This window comes from Staurois parvus, unplaced genomic scaffold (assembly GCF_062004578.1).
Source record: "Staurois parvus isolate SC_StPar_1 unplaced genomic scaffold, SC_StPar_1.0 ptg000090l, whole genome shotgun sequence".
Lineage (NCBI taxonomy): Eukaryota > Metazoa > Chordata > Amphibia > Anura > Ranidae > Staurois > Staurois parvus.
The window spans coordinates 3,400,113-3,420,283 of NW_028317886.1; the positions used below are offsets into that span (position 1 = coordinate 3,400,113).

At 43.0% G+C, this 20,171-nt stretch overlaps 1 protein-coding gene across 2 annotated transcripts in view; it reads left to right on the forward strand.

Annotated features, from left to right (window-relative positions):
• Positions 1–20,171, forward strand: part of TMEM192 (transmembrane protein 192) — a 79,821-nt gene that overhangs the window by 15,429 nt on the left and 44,221 nt on the right. Inside the window, exons 2-3 of one of the 2 annotated variants that reach the window (XM_089670362.1) lie at positions 1,791–1,937; positions 10,044–10,302. In XM_089670362.1, coding sequence (XP_089526488.1) covers positions 1,791–1,937; positions 10,044–10,302 — 406 coding nt within the window. The remainder of the gene's footprint in view (positions 1–1,790; positions 1,938–10,043; positions 10,303–20,171) is intronic. The other variant, XM_089670363.1, reaches the window with a different exon arrangement.

The window sequence follows — 20,171 nt, forward strand, 5'->3', positions numbered from 1 at the left end:
TCACCTACCTCTCCACCTAGGCCAATCAGAGCCTTAATAAAAAGACATCTTCTGAACTGTGGGGAAGTACTCAGCGGAAATCTTTTAACATTGGAATTTGCCTGCTCCCAGAGCACAGAACACTTATTGTATGTAGAGATTGCTACTAAAGTCCATTACAATACAGACAATGGTTGCATTGGTATTTGATAGAAATAGTTTGTTTAGGCCAGCTTGGCCCAAAAAACTATTTTGTGTGACATTAAACATGGCATGCTACCTTTTTTATGGCACCCCATCTCAAAGAGAATATGAGCTGCTGCAATGGTCTCCATTGACCCTGCACTCTGTATGGTCTCCAGTGGTTTTCTGTCTCCCCTTGTTGATGCAGACACTTACCAATGTACTATGCTGCATAAACCTATGCTGTACCATTTAAAATAATTAATGTGAACTGGCACCATAGAGAAAAATGTGATTTCCATTGTTGTGCATTTCAGCTTGACAACAGATGCAGGAGACTTCACACTAGTATCAACATGACCTAAAACTTCCAGAAGTATTATCTTAGGTCTGACTTTTTTACACTGTATGTACTGTATGTCAGGCTATTTGTATGTGAAAGAAAACAAGGAGTCTGCTGAGGGTGATAACTTACTGGAGCGCCAAGACCTCTGCCCATAAGGTTTAGTTGCACTTCCAATCCCCACTGGAACAGAGGGGTTCTTCCTCACTCTCGCTGCCCTGATCTAATCAAAATCCCTTTAGCAGTTCCTGCAACCATCTGTACTTTGTCACAGCCCCACAAAAGGTTTCATTCCAAGAGATGCCTCCAGTTAGATAGGAACAAATTAATATCCACACATTGGCTCTTGATGCTTAAACAGTTTATGTAAATGGAGAATCACTCTGTAGCACTTCCCTTGCTGGAACTGCTGGTTCTGCATTTCCCATCATGCAGTGTTCTAGCTAAAGATGAATGACAGTCCACAAAGCTCCAACTTCTTGCAAGAATGTTAATTATGACAGTGCATTAATAAACCTCCACATTTCAGTTACAATGGGCCTTGTTGCAATGCATTTGTACACCTCTTAGATTGTAAGCTCCAAGGAGCAGGGCCCTCCTAATCCTCTTGTATTGAACTGTATTGTTGCTGTATTGTCTCCCTTTATTTTGTAAAGCGCTGAGCAAACTGTTAGCGCTATATAAATCCTGTATAATAATAATTCTTATACTGGTGGTACATGCATGGTAACAGCCCAAGTGTTGTGTTAACAGGAAAGATCCCAGACCTGTGCCCAGCTATAAATACAAAATCCAAGTATCTCCCATTATGGGGCCAAAAATATCTTAACCCTCTTTCCATGGGGAAAGAACGAACACCCCCCTCCCCTAAGGAGGGGAGACAGTGGTCCACTACATAATCATTTTAGTTCTTGCAAGTAGGGGGAAAAGAAGGAAGATCTTTACTGCACTTCCGAAAACCTGGGATCTAATATCCTCCCACATTGTTATATAGTCTATCCTCATGGACAGAACAGGAGTTTGTTCTATTCTCCTCCCTTGGTTGCAGGGCTCTGGGTTAGACTTCGAGAGCTCCTAGTGGCCTGTCAGTAAACTACAGTCTGGCTTTACCGTACATGTGTAACTATAGGAGATGGTGATCTTACAATGTAAGCTTCTTGAGGAAGGGATTGATATGAATGTACAAGATGCAAAGTGCTGTGCAACTTGTCAGCACTACATATAAACGTGTATTAAATGAATGAAATAATAATAATAATATAACTATGTGCTTGTTCTTTTGCAGAGTTCTGGAGAGCTTACACAGAGTTCAGACCTTGATTACCTTCTGAATGTCCCTCTTTTACCTAATATGAAACTTGAGGCTGACATCCGACGCAGATTTATCCCAGTTCGTACTGTTTGTGTGAGCATTGTTCTGTTACTGGTGCAGGTAAGACATTGCCACAAAAAAAGTCTAAACATATTGCTAGTTTTACGCGAGCCATACATGGATTGAAATTTGGCCAGTTCAGCAGGGACCGAATGAGTTTCGATCCATGTATGGGAAGGGAGGTTGTACAGAAGTCGATCTGCTTTTCAACTTGTGTACAGCCACCCTGTTGGATTTTCCCCACTTTATCAGTGCTACTGGCTGTCAGAATACAATAACTCAGCAGGGAGGGTAGAGTGTGTGGTTAAACGAAAATTAACGATCTCTGGGCTGATTTAGTGTGATCTTCAACAGCTACAAACATTATGAATACTATAATGTGCAGTAAGATGATTTATTTTACAGTGTAGGCCTGTCTTTTTGGTTCTTTGATCAGTGAAAAGTGTGTGTACCTATTTGTATGTAAATAAACATTATATTGCCAAAAGTATTGGGATGCCCCTCCAAATCTTTGGATTCAGGTGATCCAATCACCTCAATGGCCACAGGTATATAAAATCAAGCACCTAGGCATGCAGACTGCAACTACAAACATTTGTGAAAGAATGGGTCGCTCTCAGGAGCTCAGTGAATTCAAGCATGGTACCATGATAGGTTGCCTCCTGTGCAATAAGTCCATCCATGAAATTTCCTTTTTATTAGAAAATTTCCATGGTCAACTGTTAGTGGTACTATAACAAAGTGGAAGCAAGTGGGAACAACAGAAACTCCGCCACGAAGTGGTAAGCCACATAAAATGACAGAGTGGGGTCAGAGCATGCTGAAGTGCGCAGAAGTCGCCAACTCTCTGCAGAGTCAATAGCTAAAGACCTCCAAACTTTGTCTGCATAGGGAACTTCATGGAATGTAACAAAAAATAGCAGTGTGACAGATGCAGTACTGCTCAAACAAAGTGGTTACTTGAAAATCCAAGCGGAGTAATATTGTCATACAAAAAACTTTATTTGATCACATGGATCATATAGAGGTTAGACATAGATATGGTAAACAGATAATAATAAAATCACTTAAAAACATTCGGCGTCTCCAGATTAAGTGGTTGTTCGGCAATTAAGGATCCGCATAAGGCAATGGAGTTCCTAACTTCTAGATCAGAGAATTTTCCATACAAAGTCAGCATAGGGAGATCATTCTTCAAAAACCAATTTGGTAATAATCACAATAAGTAGAATGACTTCCTGAAATGGAAAAACCAAAAAAGAAAGATCATAGTAGGTGGAACTGAAATAGGGTAAATGCACTGGGCAAATATATTAGCCCAGTAGACACATAACTAGTGTATGTTTTAATCATTACCTTCTCAAAGGCTTGACCATCATTGAAGGATAGATATATGGCCTTCCTGGGTAACCATCCCAGATGAAAGTGTATCCACAGTAATGGATGATTCTAAAAAAGTGTATAGACGTGAAACATCAATGACAAAAAACATATACCTGAATAGAGGTAAAAAAAAAATCTAAATATTACCATATAGAAGATCAAGAGGACTCAATCCCACTTGAAGTATGATCAGGTCTTGATGAAAAAAGTGAATGCAGGGGTGGAAAGCCAGGTAGTAAATGTATAAAGTCCAGACTGATGTAGCTCAGTCTAAATATATTATGATATATATGCCCAAAACTGGGTTTCCAAACATTGCTCAATTATGAGGAAGTAATGTAGTTCCTTGTAGATATATGAGACTATTTTCACATGCCACAGCACATATATATCGTATTAAATACGTATTACTCCAGTAGGAGTTCAAAAAATTCCCCCAACTCTGAGGTAAAATAAGCACAGATTTTTCAGAGGTGTAAGGATATACCTCATATACAAATTAGGGCTCAAGCCTTAATAGGCTACACGGCTAATAACTTGCCACCGGTGGAAGTATGCTGTGACTCAGAATCGCCATGTGCGGGCTGCTTAAGATGGTGGATGGAATCATCTATTACTGTGGATACACTTTCATCTGCGATGGTTACCCAGGAAGGCCATATATCTATCCTTCAATGATGGTCAAGCCTTTGAGAAGGTAATGATTAAAATATACACTAGTTATGTGTCTACTGGGCTAATATATTTGCCCAGTGCATTTACCCTATTTCAGTTCCACCTACTATGATCTTTCTTTTTTGGTTTTTCCATTTCAGGAAGTCATTCTACTTATTGTGATTATTACCAAAATTGGTTTTTGAAGAATGATCTCCCTATGCTGACTTTGTATGGACAATATTACTCCGCTTGGATTTTCAAGTAACCACTTTGAGCAGTACTGCATCTGTCACACTGCTATTTTTTGTTAGGTATATATTGGGTTCATAAATCCACACTAATTATGAGTGAGACGGAGATATTAATATGACATATTATCTTTACGTGTCATATTAGGTGGCTTTTTCTCGTTTGGTTGTTTAACTTCATGGAATGGGTTTCTATAGCCGAGCAGCTGCATCCAAGCCTTACATCACTAAGTGCAATGCAAAGCGTCGAATGCAGTGGTGTAAATCAGGCCACCACTGGACTCTAGAGCAGTGGAGATGTGTTCTCTGAAGTGACGAATCTTGCTTCTCTGTCTGGCAATCTGATGGACGTGTCTGGGTTTGGCGGATGCCAGGAGAACGGTACTTGCCTGACTGCATTGTGCCAAGTGTAAAGTTTGGTGGAGAAGGGATTATGGTGTGGGGTTATTTTTCAGGGTTTGGGCTTGGCCCCTTATTTCCAGAGAAGGGAACTCTTAGGGTGTCAGCATACCAAGACATTTTGGACAATTTCATGCTCCCAGCTTTGTGGGAACAGTTTGGGGATGGCCCCTTCCTGTTCCAACATGATTGCACACTAGTGCACAAAGCAAGGTCCTTAAAGACTTGGATGAGCGAGTTTGGGGCGGAGGAACTTGACTGACCTGCACAGAGTCCTGACCTCAACCTGATAAAGGCAGGCATCCCAATACTTTTGGCAATATAGTGTATATTTAAAAGAAAGTCGTCTTGCTAGGATTTCAGATTAAACAAAATTCACAAATGTTTGTGTGACGGAAGCGTAGGTAGGACAGAACACACAAAGAAGATGGTAAACACACAAAGCTTTATTGAACTATGGAAGGCACTCAATCGGGGCAGCTCTTGGCACTCCGCAACATGCGGCGGGTAAGGACACTCACGGTAAGCGGTGATTCAATGGGACCTTGGCGTCTGACCTCAGGACAGCTCCCACACCGCTTCCTAGGGACAACAGCAGCCTCACGGGGATTCAATGGGACTCTGGCTGTGGGGCCTGGTCTCAACACAGCTCCCACACAGCTTGCTAGGGACAACATCAAGCTCACGGGGACTCAGCGGGTAGTGATGGCTCACGCATTCAAGGGGGCAGTCCGGGTATCTATACCCTGGGCACGCCATGGGGAGGTTCAAATAAGGGTAGTCTGAGCACACAATAGGGGCAGCTCATGACAAGGGTGGTCTGAGCGCATAGTAGGGACAGTTCATGACAAGGGTGGTCTGTGCGCACACTAGGGACAGTTCATGACAAGGGTGGTCTGAGCGCACAATAGGGACAGTTCATGACAAGGGTGGTCTGTGCGCACACTAGGGATAGATCATGACAAGGGTGGTCTGCGCGCACAATAGGGACAGTGCATGGCTTCTAGGGACACTCATGGTAGGCGACTTGCGGACGTTTAGCAGCAGGCGGCTTCCGAGAGGTAGGTGGCATGCGGACACTCACGGCTCCGGCAGGTAGGTCCTGGCTCACAGCAGGCGACAGGAACACAAAAAGGGGGGGCGAACCTCCTCAGCACACAGCAGAGCAGATAACCCAGGCCCCAGAGTATTAGGGTATCATGGGGCCCACAGCAAAACAGTCTAGCACACGGCACAGAGGGTAATCTGGGCCCCAGAGTATTAGGCAGGGTATCATGGGGCCCCCAGCAAAGCAGTTCCAGTACACAGCACGGGAGGGGGGGGGGGGTAATCCGGGCCCCAGAGTATTAGGGAGATTGCAGTGGATACCCCCACCCTGGGGTATTTAGCAGGGGGGACAGCGGGTACTCCCAACCCTGCGGTATTGCAGAGCGGCAGTGGATAACAGTCGTGACCTTTGGGGTCATGCAGAGTGCTCAGCGGGGATGGCTGCTGGGGCCCAGTCCCCTCACCTGGACCTCCCAGCGGCTTGTGGCTCCAGTAGCGGCACAGGAAAAAAGAGACCGGCCTGGTCCCGCGCCAGCCTTTTTAAAGCCGTGCAGGGCACTTCCGGGTTGCAGCGGCCAGGCCAGCGCCTTGTTGCTGGGGCAACGAGGCATGCCCCCTTGACTCGGACCGTGCTCTTGTAACCGCGGCCTTTGTCACTGGTGGGAAGCCCTGCGCCCACCGGGGGCGCACAGAGACCTCCCAGCAGCCCCCGCCGGGGTCTCCTGGTGAGGGGGGGGGGTCACAGTGGTCCCCTCCCCTCATCCTGCACAGCCTGCTTCAAGGCTGTGTGCGGCGAGGGGGGAGGGAGCGAGCCGGGAACACTTGACAGTTTGCACTTATGAAAAAAAAAAAATCTACAAATGATTTTAACTATTAATACACCAATATTATGAATACGATCATTTAAAGAGCTCATATTTACTGTGGTTAAAAAGAGTTGCTTGACAGGTTGGGGCCTACCACATTCCAAATGATTGGTCTCAATGAGGAAGCCCTACTAAAACTGGTCTACACAGAATCTGGTACAGCTCTGCATGGTAACCAATCGGCTTCCAGGTTTTATTGTCAAAGCCTAATTGAACAAGCTAAACTTAGAAGCTGATTGGTTACTATGCACAGCTGCACCAGATTCCTTGTACTCCAGTTTTAGTAAATCTCCCCCAATGTGTGCAGGTTGTAGGTGAAAGTACTTAACAGGGCTAGCTTAAAATCCTTCTTTAACTAGGGAAGGTGGATCTTTGTGAGAAAACTATTGTCTGTAGCATTATGCTTTTGCTGTGGGAAAATAAATGTAGATTATGATTGGTTTCTGTGGGCGGTGTTCCTCATTTTGGTCTGATTTTAATTTATATCACTCCTACATGAAATTACCTAGTAGGATTTACTAAGTGAATATGAGACAAGGGTTTATTAATAAACTGAGTAACAAGGAATAAAAAATACATGTTGTACATACATCATTCTATTACACAAAAATCAAAACATTTCTTTTCTATGTTGCCTCAGACTTTAACTGGTGATCGTCAATGGTACCAACTAGGGAAGCCAGTCATGCAATTACTGCGTCAGCGCGCCTTTTATTTTTCTAAATTGGAAAAATGCTTTAATTTAAAAAAAAAAGAAAAGTGCATTGTGATCTACTTAAGTTGAGATTTTGAAGCATGTGGAGCACTGGACAAATTTACCAATGCGTTCTCTCTGCAAAAGATTTAGGCTGCATCCACACCTGAGCGATGTGATTTGCACCACAAGCTTTTATGCGACAGGGCTGCCTGTCGCACAAAAAGAGTCAAAGAAACGTGTGTACTAAATTCTGGCACTGAGCCGTTTGGCATTGCACCATGTTTGGGATGCCATTAAGAAAACATGGCACCACAAGCTTGTTGTATTTTTGTACGTTAACATTTTCGAGCTTAACTAAGTAAGGAAAAAAGAAAAGTGAAAACCGGATTCTATGTTAAAAGAATAAATAAATTACACAACAAACATTATCTAACAAACTATATCATATGGGTTCTTTTAGTCATCTCAACAGGTCAGGTCAAAAAGACCTAACTCCAGCACAGACCCGTGGCAGTTCATTGATTCAAGCCCCAAAGTGTGCTGAGAATGTATACCAAGCTGTGCATGTGCAGCTCCTTATGCCTTCAGTAGAAGATTGCAGACAGGCAGGTAGGCTTCTTGCAGAAAAGAGATATCCGCTCCCCCTTTTTTTTTTTTTTTTAATAAAGTGTATTTTCACTTTTGCAGCCTTATTGGGATAACACCTACATTTGTTACATGTTCTGTTCACATAGTAGAAAGTAGAAAAAAAAATTAAAACCCAAAACGTTTCTTACATAGTTGATGTTTACCATATTTACTGTGCTGACAGTACTCGTCATCATCATTTGTAAGAAAATCGCTTGATTTCCTCCATCAATACAACCAGTGTTGATGGGAGAATCCCTCCTACAGAGCTATTGTGTTCTTCCAGTGGGGAGGTGTAGGAGGGCGCAGGGGGAGCTGTCCCTGCCAAGAGAACAGTGATTTACTGCTAGCAGCTATAGCCGCTGGCAATAATCACATGAAAAGACCTACAGGCTGGTTATAACCAAGTCGTACAACAATCTAATTGGGTACAATCAGCCTGCCCATCGCTTCTTGGCCAGTCCCTGCTGAACCGCTCGACATTCGAACCATCTATGGCCGGCTTAACCAAAAAAAGTTTTAATTTCTAGAAGTTGGCCTGCATTGTATGTTAATAAGGGTAAACTCAGTTTGTCTTCTTTTGTCAGTGGAGACAGTTGAAGTTTCCACTTGTTTCACAATGTTCAGCCTGGAGTAGCCTGCAGTCTTCTCCAAACACCTGGAAAGGTAAGAAATCTAATTTGCTTTATTTTTAGGTAAGCTGTGTGAATAGGAGCGCATAACAAACATGTTGTGGGTTTTTCTCAAATTCGACCGTAAAAGGGAAAATGCACTTTATGTTCATCTTTTAAAGCAGTATTAATCCCAAAAACATTTTTATTATATTGCAGCTTGCAAATTCTTAGATATGATGCCCGCATTAGTCTTCTTTTAGATTTGCTTTTTTTTCTATTTTCATCTGGCCAGGAACTGTTATTTTTCAAAAGAACAAGCTTTCTATCAGATGTATCAGTTTACAGAGCTAAGACAATCCATTAACCACTGGCAGGGGTGCGTACAATGATCAGCTTTTATTTATTCATGTAAAACCTGTTTGCTGTAAAGGATTATAAAGTGTGAACTCAGGAAAAAGCTAGCTGTCCTTCCTTTTTTTTTTTTTTTTTTGCGAATGGTGAACTGGGATAGGGTGAAGGGAGTATGGGATACCTCAAAACTGTAAAACTGGATAACTTGAGGACTCCTCAATTTTCTGGCTGCGCTTCACAAAATTCTTAAATGTCCCACAAGATCTCTTAAGCTGTAGGTGGCCTGTACTGCTTCCAGAACTATATATTGCACATGCTCACTTTTTCCTCCAACACTGAAGGTCAACTACTCACTTAGCCACAGGATCATCAGATGCTTCCCACCAATATCCACCAGGCTCTTTCTAGTGAGGGAGATATAGACTCTCGCCACCGTGGACAGTTGGACTTTCCCACTAACTTCCTCTTGGCTTTCTCTTGAACTTGTAAACAGGCCCCCCAGCTAATCCTAGCTGAGACCTTGGTGTTAGAGAAACCTGTGTGAAGACATCAATGTCCCAAGGGGCAGAGCCGCTGAACAGGGGTCTCCTCCTGCAGGACCGGGCCCAGAAGTACTGCCCCTGCTGCCAGTGTCTGACTATTTTATGGGCTTTCTCTTCACCTTCTGTGCAAACCTCCACAAGCATTAGCTAGAGTCCCATAAATATTGAGGCTACCCACATTTTTCTTCCTCCCACTATGTTTCTGGAATCAAACTTTCTAAGCAAGGGGCCACTTTACTATCCTTCAAGTTTTATTGGGGGCCAGACCATGGCCAGTGGGAATAGAAAATTCCCATAAACCATGTTGGCATAAACCATTGGGAAGAATAGTGCCATCACTGGTGTCAGTGGGAGGAATGGTGCCCCATCATCAGTTTCAGTTGGTGAAATTGTGCACCAAGGGACAGATAAAAGTAAGCAGAGTTCACCATCCAGCCCCTCCAATTGCAGTTTGGAGACCACTGTTCTTGAAGACTGGAGTAAATAACAGTGCAGCAGCCTGTGAAACACTGAGCAGCCCCAACCAGTCAATTCCCGCACTCCTCTGATTACAAGGAAGCAAAGCTAAATTTTCCTAGGAGCCTTTGCACCTTGCACTGCAGCATTCAGACAGCTTTTTCTGGATGACTGTTTTAGGAGAGCAGATTTGTAAATGGATTATATGCTGTACCACTGGAAAGACAGAAATATTATGTTTGTTCTTTTAACATCCTCATTTCTTCTGTTTTCCAACAGGTAGCCTTCGTAGCTTTGGCTCTTGTCTCTGGTTATTTTTGCATACTTCACAGTGAAGATGGTAAATGCATGCAATACACAAACCCCTTTGAACTGAATACAATTATCATCATGTGTAAAGTCATACTGTGGTTGTTGTACGTGGTCCATGAGCGATTTCTCCACTACCATCACTCCAAAGCAAAAGGCCGGGGATATCTTAAACTATACCAATCCACAAGCCATCTCACGACTATTCCACTAATGATACACTCTACAGGTATTGTACAGCATTATCTTTATTACAACAGATGTTTAGGTTAAAATGCCTAAAAAAAGTAGGGTGCAAGGCTGAATATGACCTTAAAATATAATACACGGGAATTTCACATTATAATTCGCAAAGCACAGATAAGTATTTAGCACACAGTTTTGAATGGAATTTTGTTTGAACTCCACAAGAAACACAGCTGCATGGAGTTTGCATGTCCTGCTTGTCTGTGTCAGTGTACCAAATGAAGGTATATTCTGACTGTCACCACCCTACCTGCATTTTAAAGTGTTATTAAACCCTATTTAAAAAAAAAAAAATCTAATGGTTTACATTTTACACAAGTGGCTTGCGGGTATGTAAAAACACTTTGGTCACAACTCCTGGTCACTTTACCTTTTAACCATTTGCTGCCTGGAGTACTTGCATACCTAGGCCTTTGGTCCAGACAGAAGCTCCAGATGCTAGGCAGAGGACTTCTTTCCACCACTCACTCCAGAGTTGACCAGGCTTGCACCAGTAAAGCACGTAACTCTCTTCACCCCAGGCATTGGCTCTACTTGACATTTTACTCCTATTAGGTCATAGCACAGAGGCTTTTTATTGCAGTAAACTCCGTTTTACTTATTTCAATGAAGCAAACCATCCATATTACTGGTAAAATCATTTCCAAATAATGGTGAATGGAACTTTGTTGCCAACAGTCAGTTTGCTGACCAAACATGGAGTAGTAAGGGTGTAAATACTCACACCGTGAATAAAGGGGAGAGAACAATGTTCTTGGACAACTTGCCAGCCAGCTTGCTAACAACCGCATTAACCTGTCTAACAGTATGCGTTTATAACAGGGGTTTAGTTAGCACACATTTGCAAATACATACGTAAGCCACAGAGCCACGACACGGCACCCTGGTAATCTGTGGTCCTAACTCTAAAATTTGTGAGTCCCCATAGTAGAGGCACATGCATTTAATGGATAGATCATGGGCAGGTGGACCTGAGGGAGCCACCCCTCTTAAAGGCAAAGGAGTGCACTGGACCCCAGCATGTAGCACAATGGCAACCAGGTCCTGTGTGCTAACTAAACCCCTGTTAAACGCATACTGTTAGACAGGTTAATTCGGTTGTTAGCAAGCTGGCTGGCAAGTTGTCCAAGAACATTGTTCTCTCCCCTTTATTCACTATGTGATGCCTGTTTATGTGTCCTTGCTTCATAAGCCAGTTATAGACTTGGGCGGGTGGCCACTTTTATGCATGTAAATACTCACACCGTCCAGTTATTCCTGTAAGACTTCTAGGTTATTTTTACCTCCCTATTTCATTCTGATGCCTACTAGACAGAGCCCTTCTCCATCCACTCTCCAGAAGGGGAGAGCAGAAACCCCCTTCAATGCTGCTCTCTCCTCTCTGGCTGTCTGACTCCAACCTAGACTCCACCAACACCTTAAAGCAGAGTTCCACTCACACTGTAAAAAAAATAAGTCAGCAGCTACAAAAACTGTAGCTGCTGACTTTCAAAAACAACCACTAACCTGTCCCATGATCCCGCGGTGTCCTCTCCGCAGCCCATTTCACCAGCTGTCTGGTGTTCCAGGGGCCGGCATCTTCAGTGTGGGCACCTGGCTGTGACAGCTTGCAGCTGTCACAGCCAGGTGCCCACTGCGCATGCATGAGTAGCACTGCACTTCCTGAATGGGCCCCGTAGTCTTCTGGGACTTGTCACATGTCCCAGAAGACTACAGGGAGGGAGTGTAGGGGGACAACTTCCACTTCAGATTGCCTAGGCGATCGAAATGGGAGCAAGTACCTGTCAATTTCGGGTACCCGCTCCCCAAAGGTGCCAATTCTTAATGGGGAGCGGGGGACCAGTCTTTAAAGCGGAACTTTCCCTTTTGGGTGGAGCTCCACTTTAAATAGGCCAAGTAACCACCTGCAGGGAAGAGTAAATGCTGCATCTGTCCCCCGCCAGCTCTATGTTTGAGAACTCCAGGATTGCATGATCACGGAGTTCTCACCATCACTCTGAGATGAGTGCGGTGACTGTCAGTCACCATTGTCTGCAGCGCTGGACTGTGGAGGCGGAGGGTGTGGCTGACCCAGGCTCTTAGCGGCTTGCAGAAAGGCTGAGCCAGGTGCCACTTCAGACTCTGGGGTGGATTCGACTTGAAAGTTGAGATCTTTCTCCAGTCTGGACAGGCTGAGTGACTTCAGCTGACAGCGGGCTTCAGCCCACTGTCAGCTGAAAACAGGTCACAGAAGTGCAGAATGAAATGCATTCCTGTAATCCACACAAGAAGTACAGCCAAACAAGCTTTGACTGTGTTTCTCCTTTTAAAGGTAACTTGCACCTGTTTACATCCGGAAGTTCAGGGAAGCGGAGTTGCAAGACTAGGATTAGGTGGTGGTGACCAGTAAGGATTGCAGTGTCACTGCACACATAAAACACACAGTAAAGCACTGGAGAGTGTGTTTTTTTGTTAGAATGCATTTATTTTAAAAACTTGTGTTAATGCTACTTAAAGCCTTTTGTATAGAAGAGACGTTTTTGTCATTTTATTTTTTTAAATTTCCAGCAATTAAATCCTTTCCTGTGAAATTTTTTTTTTTTTTAGATTGTAAGCTCTAACTAGCAGGGCTCTCTGACTCCTGTATTGAATTGTATTGTCAATCTACTGTTTGCCCTAACGTTGTAAAGCACTGTGCAAACTGTTGGCACTATATAAATCCTGTATTATAATAATAACATATGTAAATAATATAAGTAAAATATGTGTAGCTGTAGAGCTGCAATAAGGATTGTTTTTTTTAGGTGATTAAAATTCAAACATTACCACAAGGAGGCACTGGTGGTACACAATGTGAGCCTTTCATGTTATGTGATCCAATGCTGAAGAGGTTCACCTCCAGGTTGTTGTTTATCCTCTTTATTGAAATAATGTATTATATTCAGATTAATGTAGATTGCTGGGGTGTAATACAATAATTAATATTTATTATCGTTCCAAAGCTCTGATGACATGTAAAAGGAGTAATAAAAAAAAAAGTAAATACAATTTTAATAATTTTACATTCTTGATCCTAATGGCAAAAGCTATGTACTTAGCCGTTAGTTGAGTGATCACATTTTATGCAGATCCTGGGTACTTGGAGCACAGCTTTTATCATAAGAACCTGGAAAGATTTTCTGCAGCTTCAACAAAATCAATGGCGGTGGGAGCATAGTACTCTCAGAGGGATGACTATTTTCAGCACCCAGCCTTGGTTTTCTCATGTCATTGGCAGTTGGTGGTGTAATAACCTGAACCATCACCTTGTATTTTGGATAAAATGGAGAAGGGGTTAGATCTTTTGTTAGATTTTTAGTGCTTTCTGTCTCCCTGTTGAGCTTTTCCCCTCACTTCCTGTTTTGTTGACACCAAAAGATATCGGTCTCCCTATTTGGGACGCATTATGTTCCTGTTAGAGACTCCAGAAAATTGGCGTGCTAAAGGTGTGCAATATCTCATACAACTAAGCCCAGAACATCTTTCTGTAATACTAAACAGGTGCCTTTTGTGCACAAAAGGCACCTATTTGATTTATTGCTACATATTTTATTCATGTCTCTCCAAAAATAACAATGTTGTGCATGATCATATTTGGTGGAAATGCATATGTCCTATTTATCAATTGCCTAAGGCAACCAAGGTCATAAAATCACTAGTTTGCCTATGGTAGCTAGTAGCCATTGTTGTGCACATCCCAACAGGGCCGGTGCAAGGATTTTGTCTACACAGGTGACTGTGCATTTATTAATCTGTTATTTTAAAAATGCCACTGGCTGGGGATTCCAAATTTTGATGCTGCCCCCCCCTCCCCATCCTGGTGCCCTGAGGCGGCTGTATGAGCCGACTTAGGCTGGCACGAGCCCTGCATCCCAATGGCCCTGAGAAGTAAGCCTTTTGTTAGTTGAACCATGTTGGCATATGAGCCCACTTGTTTTGCAAGTCTGTTGTAGGACTTTGTTTGGTGTGTTTTTTTTTTTTTTTTGTATGAATGTTGTATGAATCCAGGGCTTTGTTGGAAGGCAGCAAATTAGGGGAATACATTTCCCAGAGGGGCTGGCATGTGGTTGGAGGTATGTAAAGGTAGAAGCCTGGGAAAAGAGGCAGGAAGGGAACTGGGGAGAAAACTGGAAGGAAGGTGTAAGGAGACGGCTGTGCGGAACGCCGGAGGACTGGACCAGGCTGCATAGTGAGAGAGTGAAAAATAAGGGGAGGAATAGCTGACTGCTGACATCACCTAACAATCTGGAGAACTACCCTGTCAGCATATGACCTGGAATACTGTAGTCACAAATGAACACTGCAGGAGGAACCGCTCGGGGCCCCCATCTACAGAGAGACAACCAGTGACTGGGATGATGCTATAGATCGGGTGTGAGTCCCATTCTCCAGCCAATTAAGCTGTCACTGACGTTCTCTTTAATCAGACATTCTCTATCTAGTTACTGACATTGTTCAAAAGTTGAGGCCTAGTTCATCCGGCCGATTAGCAAGCACATCTCCAGCATAATCTAGTCATCAGAGCCTCACATTCATCAAGGGACTCTTGTCATTGTTGTCATTTGCTACTGCAGCCTATAGAGGAATTAACTCTTACCAATAAGTGCTTCTGCCCAGCCCTTAAACTTCTTGCTTAAAACCTGCATCTCATCTTGTGTATTAAAGGGTATTGCCCAAGTTAAATACCACTTGAAGGGGTAATGCCTGCACTTGTATAAATCCTTTTGAGGGACTTCCACCTATTGCAACCAAGGAGATCTGAATTCTTGTAGTGCACCAACAGAAGATCTTCCACTGATGTTAAAGGAGAATTAGCCTTCCTAATTAAAGATCTCTTTTCTTACCTAAGACTTGAACCTTGTCATCAGCTTCTGAGGACCCAAAGTGAGCTAGCCTTACTCTTTGGTAGTTTTTCCTTTGCTCACTGGTGACAGAAACATCTCCGAGTTGAGGTCATTGGTTATTAAGGAAGTTCAGAACTGATAGTAACTTTAAGCAAAAGTCAACACATACAGCAAACATTTCAGAGAGTGAAAACTGTTATTATATGCGTGCCTATTATTATTTTGTGCTGCTTTTACCAAGATCACATTCAACGCTAATATAAACAAAATATTAGTTCACTCTAATTTGTTTGTGAGTCCATTTTCTGGTAATATTGAGAGAGTTTACTCTGGCCAGAAGTGTATTGTGGTGTCAGCAGGGGTTGGGCTTTCAGAGTGGGTAAAGTGTGTCAGGGAGTTCGAAAACTCAGCGACTCCTAAGGGGGTAGTACTAAACAAATTGTTCGTGAACACATTTTCATTTTTGTTGTAGTACTTAGTATACACTGAGTTTATACTTTTTGTTTTCATTTCAAGTTTGTATAACAATAATGATTGCAGTTGCCCATTTAGGACATTATGAGTTTTCACCCATTTTAGGTAGTCTTTTGTAGTGTGGCCACTAGATAGGGTCATCACTCTGCTTATTGCTTAACCACTTACCCCTTCCTGACCAGGCCTTTTTTTTTTTTTTTTTTTTGTCTAGCACTGCGCTAGAAAATTGCAACACTGTGCGCAAACTAAATTTTATAATTTTTTTCACACAAATACTTTCATTTTGTGGTAATTGATCACCGCTGGGTTTTTTATTTTATAAAAGAAAAAGACTGAAAATTTAGGGAGAAAAATTTTTTTTAGTTTCTGCAATAAAAACAAAACATTGACTAAAAAGCTTGTGTGTGTGTGTGTGTGTGTGTGTGTGTGTGTGTCGCAAGAAATAAAAATAGTGCAGCACTAAAATAAAGTACAATGTGCAATTATAATAAGTAGCAATCAAGATAGTGCCGCGCTAAAACAAGGTGCAATGCGTAAACACGATAGAAAGCAATATACACTGTGATATAAATAAATTATAAGATGTTAAATTGACTATTGGTCTGCATAGGATTTTCTTAATAGGTGATTAGCATAATATTCGTCCCATAGAAAGTGCAGAGTAAGTAATAATACAATAAAAATGGGAGTAAATAAATTATGTAAACAGTTCTTCAATTTTAATAAATATGTGTGGCCCCAGTGTGGGAAATAATCGGCGGCGTGCGATGGTAAGATTGCAAACTCACCAGAAGCGCAATCTTATTGCGCATTAATCGTATCGATCAGCCAGAGGTTCTCCCATCTACAAAGGTACAGCCTGGTGTCAATTCACTTCCTCTGTCGGTCTGGGCACTTATGATGTCAATCGGAGGTCCCTCCAATAGGGGTCTGCTGCGTATGGGTCTGGTCACCAATAAGATCCTTTCTCTGGGCTGCAGAGACACACCTGGGGTCCTGGGGGTTTTAAGTGCTCATTGTGGAGCAAAAGATATAGATACTCATAGTGTAGCAAGTTAAAGTTGTTGTTTTTTTTTGGGAAGTTTATCCAAACTAATGTCATCATAAATACACACATGTATGGTATTGCAGAGTTTCCAAGTAAAAAATAACCATGCACGATTTCCAGATAAAAGAATGCAGCTTAAAAGCTGCTTAATACACTGACCAGTCAGAAAAGAAAGATGGCCGCCGGACCTCCGTGATCTGGCGGCGGGACGTCACGGCCTGGCTAGGCTTCTCCTTGACGTGTTTCGTATGCCAATACGTTATCAAAAGCGGTGATGCCATGCCACACACGTGTGTGTTTTTATAGTAGTAACAACTATTAGCAGTGCGGTGGGCAATCTGACACTTTGTGGGAATTATCAATGACCTCTCCACTGACACTAATACAGTGATCAGTGCTAATATTATACGCTGATACTGTACTAATGACACTGGCTTGGCAGAGGTTAACATCTAGGGTCAATCAACGGGTTAACTGTGTGCCCAACAATGCTTGGTGTGTCACTATGTGTTGATGATGTTACTGCTTTTTTTTTTTTTTTTTTTTTTTTTTTTTTGTAGGGAGATAAAAAAACGATATGTCCCCACTGTCAGGATAGAGCTCTGTGTTTACAATCACAGAGCTCTGTCCTGTCATCCACTTGACCGATTGGCGAAACATGCTGATCTGCTTATGCTGTAACTAATCACAGCACAGCCAGGGCGGCAGGCACTCCCTACCCGGAAGAGCTGGATCACGTATCAGATGTGTGATTCTGTGTAGAGAGGCCGCTTTTGCCACTGTACTTGAGGCAGTTGGCAAGCGGGTAAAGCCCAGCTCTGGGCACAAGAGAAAATTACCCTTGCAGTGCCCCTTCCCACACTGCAAGGGTTAACTTGCCTTACTGATCCCTCCTGAAGGCTCACTCTATTCCTGAAGCTGCTTCTCCGAAGCCTACTCTCTGAGACGTTCCTGGCCACAGTTGACCGCCTACCTCCTCCACATACAATGTAGGTTTAATAGCCATGCATTGTATGTGATTACCCTGAGCGACCACCTACAGCTAAGAGTAGAGGAGAGCACAAGGACCTAATGGAGTGAGGTGTAAGGTAAGTTACACATACTCTTCAACTCCCCCTAGACCTAGTGAGCTTCTCACCCTTGCAGTGGTGGGGGGAAGCGGGAGCCAGGAGGCCCAGAGGCCCATTGCAAGCCCACTGCAAGATTTGTTTTCTCTATCCTGGAGTTAAACTTTAACATTTGTTAAGATCAGAAATCAACCGCACATGGAGTGCATTGTTTTCAGTGAGGTGGTTAGGTCATAGACTTGTATTTGGAAAAAGAGTGCTAAACCTTAACCACTACAATCTAGGAAACAGAATCTGGGTATGTTCCCAAATACAATTTTATAAATAGAAACAATTTTTTTATATATTTAGGAACACTAATAAGATTCTTTACAATGTACCAATCTCTATTAAAAATGTATCTAAATAAACATTGCTGAAGACTATATTCCCTTTAGTAAATTGCATTCTAAAAAAGAGTGGCTCGTAATAGCATACTACAACTTTTCTTGTGACAGGTGCACTTTAAGTCAAGTAATGTAGGTGAATTCAGGACACTGTCCAATCTAACCTAAAACATTATAATGAACAGGGGGGATATTTGTTCTGGATGGGTGACTGCATCCTATTCTAAAACTACATGTTTTTTTCAGAATGCCGTAATATCCATGCCCTGTTTTTCCACTGCAGTTGCAGTGATTTTTTTTTTCTCTTATGAATGATGAATTGCTTCTACAGGCAAATAACAAAAATTGTAAATTTCACTTACAATGAGAGGTGCAATCTTTCAGAATCAGGTTCTGCAAAATTTTCCTTCTTGCTAATTTAGTGGCTCCCGTCTTTTTGTTTATTACCTAGATTTCTGTGTGGAAAAAGTGTCATGCAGAAAATGAGGCTGTAGAGGAAATCCAGAGCTGGCCTGTAATTAATCCTGCTTTCTTATTATGACTGTGAGCATATGTGGGTGCTTTCATTGCCAGGAATGTTTTTCTTTACCGTTGGATGTCTGTCTGATGCTCTGGAATGTTACTCTTCTATCTACCCTCAGTGCACTTTGAATCAGAAGTTTTTTTTCTATTACTCTTATCTGTCAGTGAGGTCCCAGGATCCAATCTGGTACAATCTTTCTAATAAGAGATGGTAATTACTCTGGGGTTTCACCTTTTTGTTTTAAGACAAGTCCAAACATTGGGATTTCACCTCTTTCTTGTATTTGTACAGCTTTTTTTTTTTTTTTTTATTCCTATCTCCTGAGAAAGGAGAAATGCTCCCTTACAGTTGGGGTGCCCCCACACTGCAAGGGTTAAATGCTTGTTTAGGCCTAGGAACAACACTTTCACATACCTGATCCTCACTCCTCCAGCAGTTGATGCTCTCCTCTACTTTCCTAAGTTCCGGCTTGTGAACTGCTCCTCCGCATCTCCACAGCTAATGCAAGGCTATGGGTCCTGCATTGTACTTGTTGACATCAGAGGACCTGTAACAGCTGGAGCAGAAGAAGGGGACCAGTTTAGTAGCATGGTGGAAGCCTCTGGGTTTAGAGTTAGAAAAATAGCTTTTTTCATTAGCCTAGACCAGTGGTCTCCAAACTGCAGCCCATGGGCAGAATGTGGCCCTTTGTTTAATTTTATCTGGCCCCTGGGCCACTCTTCTTCCGTTGATACAAAGCATTATTCCTCCCACTGACACAAAAAATTAGGCACCAATCCTTTTGCTGTTAACAGTGGGACATTCATCCTCCCGCTGACACCAATGAGGGGGTGCTCATTCTCCCACTGACACCAATGAGGGGGCGCTATTCCTCCCGCTGACACCTATGAGGGGGCGCTATTCCTCCCGCTGACACCTATGAGGGGGCGCTATTCCTCCCGCTGACACCTATGAGGGGGCGCTATTCCTCCCGCTGACACCTATGAGGGGGCGCTATTCCTCCCGCTGACACCTATGAGGGGGCGCTATTCCTCCCGCTGACACCTATGAGGGGGCGCTATTCCTCCCGCTGACACCTATGAGGGGGCGCTATTCCTCCCGCTGACACCTATGAGGGGGCGCTATTCCTCCCGCTGACACCTATGAGGGGGCGCTATTCCTCCCGCTGACCTCAATGTGGGGGCGCTATTCCTCCTCCTACTGACCACAGGCGCCATGTAATTTGTTTTTTTACTTCCACTGAACATCAAGGCTGAGATGCTGTCTACTTCCATTGATACTGGGGCATTTTCTACTACCAATAGCCACAGTCAGGCTCTCCTAAAGTCTGAAAGACAGTAAACTGGCCCTTTATTAAGGAAGTTTGGAGACCCCTGCCCTAGACCTAAACAAGCAATTATCCTTTGCAATGCAGAGGTAGCCCCACTGCAAGGGAGGATTTTTATTTTTCTGGAGTTTAGCTTTAGGTAGATGGCCTAAAGGATAAGTTCAC